The following is a 12,823-nucleotide window of genomic DNA, read 5'->3' as shown; positions in this document are numbered from 1 at the left end:
TTAGTTATATTTTTGATGCTGAGAAGGGGAGGATGAGGATAAGGATGAAGGTATTGTTGCTTTTGGTTGAAATTGTTTGATTTTGATTTTTGATTTCGGTTTTGCGATTTGGGAGCTTGTGCTTGTTGAATATTTTGTGAATTAGAGTTCTTTGAAGTGATATGACCGGGTTTTAGTGCCGGTGTGCAAGATTCTTATCCAAGTTAGTGAAATTGGATAGCGAGTTTCACAATCATCCGAAATGGTGACAGTTCTCTTGGAAATTTCACCATGGATAAGAAAAGCTTACTCGTAAGATTTGTAGACACTTGTAGGGAATTTAGTCATCCTTAGTACTTCATCATACTAAAAATGGAGTAAATTTCCTTTGCATGACTCATGGCATGCGATACACTGAAAATTTTCAAGCAACCAGTTATAATAACCCATAAACTTGATAATAGCTTTTGTAATTACAAATCTTATTACATAAATTATTATGTCATGCTTAGACCTTTTACTGGCCTAAACTACTAAAAAGTGTCAAAATTAAGTGCCATCAACATAAGCCAGCATCTGAACTTTCAACTAAATTATTATGTCATGTTTGGATTGTGAATGCCACCAATTTCTATATTCTTTGGTTGATTTGTTATGAGAAATTTTGTGAAAAATCTCTTCAAATTATGATGATGAAAGTTATCAAGGCCGGATATAATTATCTGCGTGGCCCAAAATTTTAGGAAGAGTTCAAGTTTTCTTTTAAGAGCTTAAGCTCATGTATCTTGTTGCAAAATGCTTAAGGGAGCTTGATACTACATAACTGAATACATTTCCTTTCTATATCTCACGGCATGCAAACATTGGAATCATTCAGACACCCTACTGTACTATAGTAACCCATGAACTTCATATAGCTTTTGTAATCACAAAAACTTATTAGGTAAAATTTTGTCTTGCTTAGAGCTCTTATGACCCAATAGTAGTAAATGTTTCAAAATTAATTATCATCAACGAAAACCAACATCTGAACTTTTAACTAAAAACTTTAACAGGTTGCACTAGCAGTTGGTGTTGTAATTCTTTGTATTGGGGCAGGGACATTGGCATTGTACCACATTGAGCACTTGGATTGGATGGACTCCGTTTATTTGTCAGTGATGTCGGTTACAACAGTAGGGTATGGGGATCGAGCATTCAAGACTTTGGAAGGAAGAGTATTTGCTTCATTTTGGTTGTTGGTGTCGACGCTTGCAGTTGCAAGGGCCTTTCTTTACTTGGCAGAGGCGAGGATCGATAAGAGGCATCGAAAGATTGCAAAGTGGGTGTTGCAGAGAGATTTGACTGTGGAGGATTTGTTTGCTGCTGACATTAATCAGAGTGGATTCATCAGGTTAGGTTTCAATTAAGCTTATGCTGCATTACCACTTTATTAGCCTTTTGCTCACAGTTTGTGTTTGTTTTGGGCATAAATATTGATATGATTTACTATCGATTCATCACTTGGTTCCAAATGTTAGGCTAAGCTTCATGAATGCAAGCTGATTCTAGCTCTTTCGTTGTAGACTTTGTGTTTGTGTTCATAGCATACGGTTTGAGGATGAAATTGTTAATAGGGTCATATTTTATGAGTTATAGTTGTCCCACTGCAGTTCACATTTATGTTTGAAGGTTTAAACATCTTGGAGTTCTTGATCTAACTGATACATGCAGACTATTTGTTTCTTTTTAATAGTAAAGGATGTAAAGTTATTTGTGTCTAATCATGTGTGACATTCCTCTTTAAATTTGATCTTCTAGAATTGTTAGCATTTGTGAATATTTCTTCCTATAGATGCTTCTAGAATGCTTATCCAATCTTTCTCTGGTTTTAGCTTGTGAAATTCTGGCTTAGACTGAGTCATATGCATGTGTCGCTTAGATGCAAATAACGAAACTGTAAGTAATTGTTACAAAAACAGGTGATATTTAATTACTCTTTTAATCCTGAGTGTTTATTGTCTTTTTTAAGTAGACAAGGCCCTTGACGGGTCCGAATGAAAAAGAATTCTTGCAGCAATAGTTTTCATTGTCTTCATTCGCATACTTCAGATGCAATTTGGTCAGGTTAGGGAGTTTGAAATAGATTGTCTTATATTGGCTGCTGATTAGAACCTTTTGGGATTGTGGAGAATAAAGAAGCAAGGAACTAGATGCTCCTTGACCAAATATTCATATTAAATGTTTGGTGTACCTGCATTGATTTGTTTACTTCATAGAGGTTGAGTTTTAGATTAGTTTAAGCTCAACAGGAAGAAAGGTAAGCTTACCAAACTCGGGTACCATGCAGACTAAAAAGATGCAAAGATGCTTGTAACTCAACAGTTCTTTAGGGACAAGATGTAGATGTCCATTAAAAAGGCTTTTGTAGAAACCCCTTCTTTTTTTAATTCCAATTTCCAAAATAAAATAATTCTGTATAAGAGATCTAGAGGTAGACCTAAAAGAGATTGTTTGGAAGCAACTAACGTTTAACCAAGAAGGACGTTCTGTTATGATAATAGTTAACTTATTTATGGAGGAGATAACCAAAATAAAACTTTTTACTGTAAGAAAAGGCTTCATGTAGCGGACCCCAAAAATTTGGGACATAGGCTTTGTTGTTGTATATATATATATATATGTATGTATATAATATACATATATATGTATATAATATACATATATATATTAAAAATTAACAATTATATTAACTAACAATTTTACTATGTTTAATTTTAAATTCTCAATAAAATAAGCTCATTCCTTAAAATTATAAAGTAAATTCATTTGAAACTTTGACTTTATATTCCACATAAGCATCAAAAAAGAATATATATATATATGGGAAAAGTGTTCCTAAGGTGACACCTTAGATAATTATCTAAGGACGCGGTTTAAAATCACATGATTGAGCTACATTGTGGATGATCCATTCCGTTGAACTTGATGTACATATTCTAAAACCCCAACACATCAAATTTTGGGTGAATCCATCGTCGTTTGACCCTCCGTCAAGCCATGCAAAAAGTTCTATTCATTCGAAATTGTTAAAATTGATACGAGTAGATGAATGGTCAAACGACGACGGGTTTACCCCAAACTTGGTGTGTTGGGGTTTTAGAATATGTGGATCAAGTTCAACGGAGCGGATCATCCACAATGTAGCTCAATCATGTGATTTTAGGCCGCGTCCTTAGAAAAAAGACAAAAGCAAATAGTCAAGCACCCATGTGAATGGTGATGTCATGTTCCACTAACAAATTTAAAACTAAGGAAATAAGAGAGAGAGAGAAATTCTTCTTCTTCCTTGCATATCTCAACTAAACCTATTTTCCTCAAACGTAACAGGTCCAAAAGTCCTCTTACACGTGGGAAATGAATTGCTCCCGTGTCCCCTCCGTTTGGGTGCGGAAACGTACCCAAACCGCACCCGACACGGGTACGACGCCAAATTGCTGTCTCGGGGTATCATAGTTGTAATATAGACAATTTTTTAGTTCCACATCAAAGTACACACTTCTTACATTAGATATGGAAATGATGTTTCATGTCTACCTATAGCATGTGTTAAACAAACCCGTGTTTAGGTGCAAAATTGCATAACAATTTTTTTTACATAAATTAAGAAAACACTGATTCTAAACTATTTTTCATATTCATTAAACCTTTTTGGTGATAAAATTCATATAGTGATCTATATCAGCAAAGACTTCCATTTCATAATAAGAAAAAATATTACCCACATGCAAAAGGCTCGACTGTTTCTAGCTTGCATCTTATTTTATAACTTAGCCTTACATCCTCGTTTTTGTTATATCATTATTATTGTATGCTGAATACAGCTCTAAAACGCTGAGCTTATATCTCTTCTTTTGGTTGTTTAAAACTATAGATTTGTGCTTATTTTTAGCGATTCAACTCTACCTTTTGTAATTGTTAGGGCTTCTATGCATAGAACTTTCATTAATTTTTATCAGTGAGCAATATTCTGCAGATTTGGATTCAAAAATTGGTTTTTAGTAGGCTTATTTGGGATCCAAGTTTGGACCAGGTCTCAACAGACTGATACATTAGGCTTGTGTGGTCCATTCCTCCTTCCTATCCTCCTTTGTGTAAACTTTGACTAATTACAAAGCTAACAAATTGAAGTTTCAAATTTCGGTCTAAAGTGTATTATTCCCAGAAAAATGTGGGGAAGTTGTTAGACTTGTCCAAGTTCTTATTGGAGTTTCTGTTGAATGGGACTCTAGTTCATGAAACATTTCCTTAGGCTGCGTGATGAACATTTTGAGTGAGTTGAACCATATATGAAATACTGTAGGTCCTAGGTCCTTCCTGTTTCACAGGTTCTGGATTTAGAGTTCTTCGCCTTTTTGGCTTGAGAAAACCCTTGAAAACAAAACCTCATTAATTTCTTGAAATGTCAGAAGATCTGTGTGCGGGGCATGTTATAAAAAAATCATCCTTTGTGATCCCCAATTGGGAAGTGTGTTCTAGACTGTAGAATGTTGGATAGGAATGATGATCTGAACACCCTAAATGATCAATAACTTTTAAATTACTCAAGGCAATATTTTGATGTCAGTGGATGTATTTCTTATTTAAATTGCAATTGCAGAAACTATTGAAATGGGGTAATAGCAAACACACACCAAACAGAAAAAGAGGAGGGTTGGGAAGAAATAAACAAAAGAGATAGACTAGGAGAGAACGAGTTAGTTTATGTGGAATGAGCAAAAGTTATTCTGAACACTTAAATTGAAACAACAGTTTATTGGAAAGAAGATAAATAGAAGATGAGTTTCTAGACAAGTGTAGGTTCTCCTTGATTAAATTGATTAATTTGATTCATATGCATGCATACATACATACAAATACATACGTATACAAGAATAGTCTACATCCTTCGCTGTCCTATAAATTTCATTTCACTAGCTCAGTTGCCTACCCTTCATATCACATTTCTTTACTATTAACATTATATTTAAGTCGCTTTCTCTTCACCTACCCTGGTTTTATTCGGGTAGCTTAGAATTAAATTAGTAGGTGTTGTACTAATTAAACTTTCGGTTACCTTCTTTGAGCATACAAAAAATTGATCATAAGTGTGATGCACATGGTTACAACTTATGATACTTCCTTTCATATAGAGATGTTGTTAAAGTTTCAGTTGGTGGGCAGGCGACACGTTTTTAGGTATGTTCAAGTTTTAACATATTGGGTTCCGAAGAGAGTAACCAAACCTGACATCAGTGTGAGAGTCTGATAAATGAACACTCAAAATAAACAACATGCCATTAACCACAATCAGACACAAAAAGGTAAGTTCGACCATATCCTGAGCCTACATCCATGAGTAAGAAGAATATATATTCCACTATATCAACAAGAAAAGAAACAATGCACGGTGGTTCTCAAAACTTCTCAAACAAGAATGAGAAAACACAAGGGTTGCTTTAGAAGAAAGGAAATAATGTACAGTGGTTCTCTGAACTTATCAAACAAGAATGAGAACTACATATGTTACCTTACAGGTTCCAAACATACTGGTCATTTATAGAATCACTTCCCACCAAGAGTATAATAATTCAATTTCTAATGCACTGTAGAATGTTGAACAAATCAACTAAGATGACTTCTCCAAAAACCCTAAATTCTCCTCTCTTTCTCTTATCTCTCCGTCAAGACTCCATTCTTGAATGATGATGATATGAATTATAAAAACCTCTTCTTCATTTCAGCTTAAAGTCATATATGACTTGCTTGCCTACCCAAAACCAAATGGGCTAAACTATTTTGTGTTATATTTCTTGACACAAGCCGCTAAAAGTGGTCTCTGGTCACATGGAAGTGGATCAGAGACTGAAAGATCAACCATGCTCAGTTCCAGGATTCTGGGTTCGCTTCTTTTTGAGGGGGCTGCAAAGCAAGATATGGAGTCTTCTTCTTTAGATTTGAGAAGAATTCATTCGGAAGAAAGATGACTATTTCATCTACTGCAAAGTCTATAGGAAGAAGGCGAATGGGATTTTGATTTCTTAGGGTCGGAGCGAGCGAAGAGAAAGAGGTTTTTTTGCTCTCAATTCAAGCTTCACCCTTTGTTTGGTGACTTAATAGTAGGATTTGACTTGGCAACCTGATTCGAGTTCTCTATGCATAATAAGGCTCTACTTCGACTAGAGTGTGCTGTCCACTCATGGATATGGATCCAAATTCAATAATCTCCCCTTTCGTGTCTATGGGCAATGTCCATGAGTAACAACTAGAATCCATGCCAGCCACATTCTGGCGAAATATCTGATTTCCCTTCTGAATGCTCTTTGTCGATATATCAACTCCATTAGAATTTACATAACAGCACTTGCATCTTAAACGATTTAACACTTGTTTCACCTTGCCTGTAAGGGATCATTTGGTGATCTTCCTAAGCGCGACAGTCTATACATTTATATAACCTTCTTTATATTTGAGAAGAAGAGGTGCATGTTGCACATCCTGGAGCATGAGCTTATAGCCAAGTTTGGTCTCAACTTGGACATGACTAACACCAACAATTTTCGAAGTACCTTTCTTACCTATCCTCACAATAACATAGTCACTGAATTTGTAGGAACATATCTCTTTGAGGAGTAGCAAAGTAAGAGGCCCCCATGTTTATCACTCAGTCCTTGTCTTGACTCGCAACAAAAGCTTGATTCATTGCCACTAGTTGAGACAAGAACTATGTCTCCTTCAATTTAGTTGTGATGTTTTATATAGAGTTTAGACTTTTCTTTATTTGTCCTCCCTTTTGTTCATTTTTCTAACTATATCAAATATTATTGATGTGCCCCACTATTTTTCTATGAATTTGGACCTTCTCAGTAGTGATGACCACTACTTTAGATCACATCTGTCGATTATCTAGCGAGTGATTATGATTTATTCTTAATCTAGCACTCACCATACTTCCATGAATTGCACCGATATCTAATTTGCACTTAAAAACAAATTCTTAACCATCAATTAGATAATCAATGATAGTGATAGGTGGTCCCACCGCTACTCTTTTTTTGGGTTGGTAAATATATTATGTACCATAATAATACATTACTGATGTGTTAAGCATAGGAATATATATCGCTAACAACTATCATATATCAATTATTAGTCAATGATGTCGTATAATAGCGGGGTGTTAGGTTTATTGTGCATATGGAAGAAAGAAAAAAATCTGAAGGATTACGATGCCAAGCCAGGTTGAGGCCGTGGTTGGTCAATTCAAGTCCAATTTTTTTTAACAAGTTATCTAATGTTGTTTTGCTGCCATGCATATATCATCAACTTCGCAACTCTAGTCAAAATTTCAGCTTTTAGTTACACATTTTGCATATACCTCAATACTTGTTCTCAGCTTCTGAAGTTCCATTTATTATGTAGACCCGTAATGTGATCAAGGATATAGATTTACTGATTTAATCTTGCCCAAGTATTACTTTTACCAAGTTGTATGTTGTCATACATCATTTCCGTACCTTCTCTGGATTTGTACCTTTTCTGGAGCAAATATTATGTATGTGATATCTTTGATGTGTACTCTCTTAACAAGTAGCTGAGTTTTATTGTGCATATGGAAGAAAGAAAAAAATCTGAAGGATTATGATGCCAAGCCAGGTTGACATTGTGGTTGGTCAATTCAAGTCCAATTTTTTTAACAAGTTATCTAATGTTGTTTTGCTGCCATGGCATATATCACCAACTTCACAACTCTAGTCGATTTTCAGCTTTTAGTTGCACATTTTGCATATACCTCAATACTTGTTCACAGCTTCTGAAGTTCCATTTATTATGTAGACCCGTAATGTGATCAAGGATATAGATTTACTAATTTAATCTTGCCCAAGTAACTTTTTACCAAGTTGTATGTTGTCAAACATCCTTTTCGTACCTTTTCTGGATTTGTACCTTTTCTGGAGCAAATGTTATGTATGTGATATTTTTGATGTGTGCTCTCTTAACAAGAAGCTGAGTTTTAGTATGTTGCTTCAAACTGTTTTCAGTAAATCAGAGTTTGTGATCTACAAGCTCAAGGAGATGGGAAAGATTGGGGAGAAAGACATCCTACAAATCTGCAACCAATTTAACAAGCTCGACATTTGTAATACTGGGAAGATAACTCTCCAAGATCTATGGCATAGCAGCAGCAGATGACCATAAAAATGGGAAGGTACTGGTCAAAGCCTTCTCCATGTGCTGATTACTGTATATTCAAAGTACAAGTTCTACGTGTAGAAATTGCATGGATAGTAAATATATTCGGTTACTTAATACGGAGAAAAAAAAGGACGTTGAAGGAACAAAGCTCAGCCAAGAGGCTGGAAATCCATTTTAATTCTGGTCGATTCTTTGCTATCTCGGAAGTTGGTACGTACCAAACCTTCTACTCTGAATTTTCTAGTGATGTCACCTTGGTTGGCAATATTGGGTACTTGAAAGGAACGCTCAAGGCAAAGTGAAAGAATACTGTTACTTGTTAGTATGAGCATGAACAGAAATTCAGAAAGTAAAGGACCAGATCTATATTCATTATGGATTACAATGTAACAAGTTGATGCATTTTTGTACAAAGTTCCATCGGTGAATGAGGGCATGAATGTAAATGGATGACTGTCAGAACTGAGCAGTTGTATTGAGTTTGTGAGGCAGTGGGAAAAAATCTGCCTGAAGAAGTGTAGATATACATTAAAAATTGATGGGTTAAAATTAAGAGTAAATGTTTAAATGTTCCTAATTATTCACATGGTATGAGTTATGTATAGGCAAGGGGGACTCAGCAATGGTGTTACTGTGTCATAGTGGTCGTTGCTTTTGGAAATTTTTTGCCAAATATTCTGTGTTATTTCGTTTTAGCGTTAAAGGAAAGCTCATTATCGATGCCTGATTATGGAGGAACACATGAAGTGAAGTACATCTGAAGGAAAATTTCTTTGCCATAGCACCAAATGTGACAACTCTTGTAGTGGCATATCTGAAAGCCTGTTGTCCACTATATGATATGTGATGCCTACAGGTTCTAGATACCAAAAAGCCCTTGCGCACTCTTTTTCTTTTTTTGCTAGTATCTTTTTCAGATACTCTTGACTTTGCTCACATCCTAAGGATTTCCCATTAAATAGAAAAATAATCGGAATGTGGCCTTCAAAGCCAAGTCTTGTTGAACCCACCAATAACGCACAAACTCTATATAATTCTCCATATTGTGGATCATTTCCCCTAACCTCCATCCTCTTCTGCCATGGATTTCATTGTGACCAAGTCCTCCCAGTCCATGGTTTGCCCAGCGAGCCCAACTCCGTCATTAACCCTTGACCTGTCCACAATTGATCGTCTTCCAGGTCTGAATGCCAAAGTCCGAACCTACCATGTGTTTGGGTCCGGTTCTGGGTCTGGGTTGACACCTGCTAAGGCCATAAGAGAGGCACTATCGAAGGCATTGGCGTATTACTATCCATTAGCCGGTCGACTTGTCAGGTCTAGCGACGGCAATCTCCAGATTGAGTGTAATGCTCAGGGTGCATGGTTCATCGATGCAACTGCCAGTTGTAGGCTCGAAGACATCAATTACCTCAGCCATCCTCTTGTGCCAATGCATGACCAGCTTCTTCCTGATCCTCAACCTGAAATTGGTCCCTCTGATGTGCTTGTCCTAATGCAAGTGACACAGTTTACATGTGGAGGATTTGTGATTGGACTTGAGAGCTCTCACGCTGTCTTCGATGGTCTTGGGTCTGCTCAGTTCTTGAACTGTGTCGCAGAGTTTTCTCGAGGGCTAAAAGCCCCCACGGTTGAGCCTGTCTGGTATCGTGAAGCTATTCCGAAACCACCAGGAGTTGCATACGTCCCATTTGATGCTTCTCCTCCATTCCTAATGCCAAGCTACAAGCTAGAACAGGCCATTATTGATGTCTCCCTGGACGATATCAGTTGCTTCAAAAGCCAATTCTTCGAGCTCACGGGCGAAAGATGCTCCGTGTTTGATACTCTAGTTGCTAGAGTCTGGCAACGTAGAACACGGGCCATAAATTTGGATCCAGATGTGCAAGTCAAGCTCGTTTTCTTTGCCAATGCACGACCGCTCGTGCATCCGGCACTGCCTGTAGGTTTCTATGGCAATTGTTTCTTTCCTGTTACAGTTACAATCACAAGTGAGAAGCTTGTATCTGCTTCGATTGTTGAGGTTGTCAAATTGATCAAAAAAGCAAAAGCAAAGCTGCCAGTGGAGTTTGCTCGGTGGGCAGCAGGAGAAGGCGAGGATCCGTATGTCCCTTCGCTGGGTTACACCACACTATTTGTCTCGGAGTGGAGTCGACTGGGTTTCAAGGAGATCGATTATGGATGGGGAACGCCAATACAGGTGGTGCCGTTGACGTACTCTGACTTGATTCCAGTCTGCATCTTGGGATCACCCCCGGCGCCAATGAAGGGAGCGAGGTTTATTGCGCAGTGTGTGGAGGAAGAGCACCTGGAGGAATTTAAAAAATATATGATGAATCATAAGTAGTTAACCTATAGTAATGGTGTTGAGGTTGTTCTTTGCAAATAAGTTTGGAAAACAATGATTGTGATGGTGTTGATCTATGATTGCAAGCATGAACTTAATAGAAAAACAATGGAAGTCTAAGCTTTGCAAGATTGGAGGGGTCATTCCTATTGAAGTGTTATTTTATGGGTTGTTCCCTTTTGGCATGGTCCATTGAGGCACTTACTCCCCTTGTAATGACAATGCGTCACATTATAGTTAAGAAATTATCTAACTTCGTTTGCTAGTAATCAGGGGGGAAAACTTTATAGCCTGTTCTTCATTCTACATGTTGCCAACTATATCATAAATTAGACATAGGGTTATTTGACATACACCCTCGTATTAGGATTTTGCCATTTTTTAGCTCCGGACTATTTAATTAGCATATATATACACATGACCTTTTTGCCCTTAGGAGGTTTATCTGTGAACACGCCTGCGTGCACGCCCGCGCACACTCTCTCTTTCTCTCCCACCCTTTCTTCGATCACACGAGGTAATAGAAGGCAAGAAAAGTTTTGGGGGAGGGGGGTTGTTTTGGGGGTTGGGGATCAAGTACAAGAAAGTAAGAGCGAAATGACAAGTGCAAGAAAGTGGACTAGGAAGCTGAAGACATACATTTGTAGCAGATAAGTCCTGTAAAAAAGTTACAAAATAATTCAGTTAGGGGATACACTGATGCATATTAGAGTGGTGCGGATCAGGATTGGGAGGCTCATTTGTGCACCTAAACTTCAAAAAACTACAATTTTCAATTTTGATGTCTGATCGAGGTGATCCAGGTGTCTCTAGAAAGCACTTACGAAGCACACGACATGGCAAATGGGAATCCAGATATTGAACTTTGAAGGTTTTTCTTCGTGCATTTTTGTCGCGTCAACATACGTTCTAATAAAATATCGCGGGGATAATCAATCGCTACCTCTCTATATTACAGGATATGTGTCAGCAATTAACCCTTAAAACATACAATTGATAACTAAATCATTGGTTACCACACACGTTGTAGCTAGCTATACATCAGATCCGGCAATCAAGCACATAGTTGACGCAGTCGTTTATCGTAGAGCCACACAGAGCACCGCACCTGCATCACTGCAAAGTGTATGGTCGGCAACTCAAGACTCACTGGATGTGGCACACAAAGGCAGTCGTCCTCCAATCGCACTCACAAAATACAGTGGTAAACGCTGGGACCGGCGTTCCACATATATGAAAGGATAGTATACGCTAACAAACTGCTCCGTGTTCCCTATGAAAGAGATCGTAGTTAGGAGAAAGAAGAAGTCTAGTTAGTAGGTGTGGTATTAGGTAAGGTACATCGTCATGTAACTTTCACTTCTATTAATTATGGTAAACTCGATCGACTTATTGTAGATTTTCAGATTTTAGTTGCAAAACCGTTTGTCATTTCTTTTTTCTCCAATCTTTATCACGTTTAGGATATCTCTTTTCAGACCTATTGTGGACTTTACATCATTGAAAGACAGAGAGAGAAGGCAAACTTCTAGAGTTTGGATTTGTGAGAGGTTACATACAAGGATTTTTTGATCCCTGGAGCCTCGTAAAGATCTCACTCATCACGCACGATATCTCTGGATTGTTTTAGCTAGAAGAGTTGCCATTGGATTCATCATCTACACCGTTTCTTCATCGAGCTACACTTATTCATCAAATGATGGTTTGTTTTATATTTTCCGAGTTTTAACCATGGTTGTTTGGTTTTATCTTGAACTTATTTTTATGGCGTACTCAAGCCGGTTGGAATTGGGGATTGGGACTAGCTAGAATTAGGTGTTTTCTCATTGTAAAAAGTTAGGTTAGACGACTGGTTTTTGGTAGACTCCAAGGCGCAGTCTTGTAAGCTTACTAAATTGGCTTTGTGATTCAGGAGAACTATTTTAAAGAGTGAGGAAGTTCATTCATAAGAAAGGAGAGCGGACGTAAGATTGTTATCTGAACCATTGTAAAATCCTGTGTGTTCCTAGTTGGTTGCTATTTGTGTCTGATCATTGTTGATCGATTTTATTTTATTTTGCTGTATATTCTATGTTTTTAGCGAAAAACGGTGGCAACCTTATTCACCCCCTCTCCTTAGGCTTGCATCTCAGTTCTAACAGTAACTTCAAAATGGCTGAAGTAAAAGAAGTAAGAGCTATTTCCAAGCAAAAAGGATAGTTTGTTCCTCAAAATGAGCTATTTTCAAAGTTAATTTGTTCCTCAAAATGAGCTACTTTCACTACTTTCTAAGACATTGTCGTG

The 12,823-nt window shown here is 37.3% G+C and overlaps 2 protein-coding genes across 2 annotated transcripts; both read left to right on the top strand.

Moving 5' to 3' along the window:
* LOC109848760 (two pore potassium channel c-like) lies at positions 7-8,761 on the top strand. The gene is made up of 3 exons (XM_020418411.1): positions 7-50; positions 1,035-1,372; positions 8,040-8,761. The coding sequence occupies exons 1-3, from the start codon at positions 33-35 to the stop codon at positions 8,188-8,190; spliced, it is 507 nt and encodes a 168-aa protein (XP_020274000.1). The 5' UTR covers positions 7-32; the 3' UTR covers positions 8,191-8,761.
* On the top strand, positions 8,854-10,788 carry LOC109848759 (acyl transferase 4-like). Its single transcript, XM_020418410.1, has one exon. The coding sequence runs from the start codon at positions 9,275-9,277 to the stop codon at positions 10,538-10,540; it is 1,266 nt and encodes a 421-aa protein (XP_020273999.1). The 5' UTR covers positions 8,854-9,274; the 3' UTR covers positions 10,541-10,788.

The sequence above is a fragment of the Asparagus officinalis genome, chromosome 7, assembly GCF_001876935.1.
Source record: "Asparagus officinalis chromosome 7, Aspof.V1, whole genome shotgun sequence".
Taxonomy (NCBI): Eukaryota; Viridiplantae; Streptophyta; class Magnoliopsida; order Asparagales; family Asparagaceae; genus Asparagus; species Asparagus officinalis.
This window is presented reverse-complemented; position numbering and strand designations above follow the sequence as displayed.

Bases quoted from the DNA above. Each gene is read 5' to 3' on its own strand.
- LOC109848760 (XM_020418411.1), top strand. The intron at 1,373-8,039 runs GTTAGGTTTCAA...AACTGTTTTCAG, and splicing joins AATCAGAGTGGATTCATCAG to TAAATCAGAGTTTGTGATCT.
- LOC109848759 (XM_020418410.1), top strand. From the start codon at position 9,275: ATGGATTTCATTGTGACCAAGTCCTCCCAGTCCATGGTTTGCCCAGCG.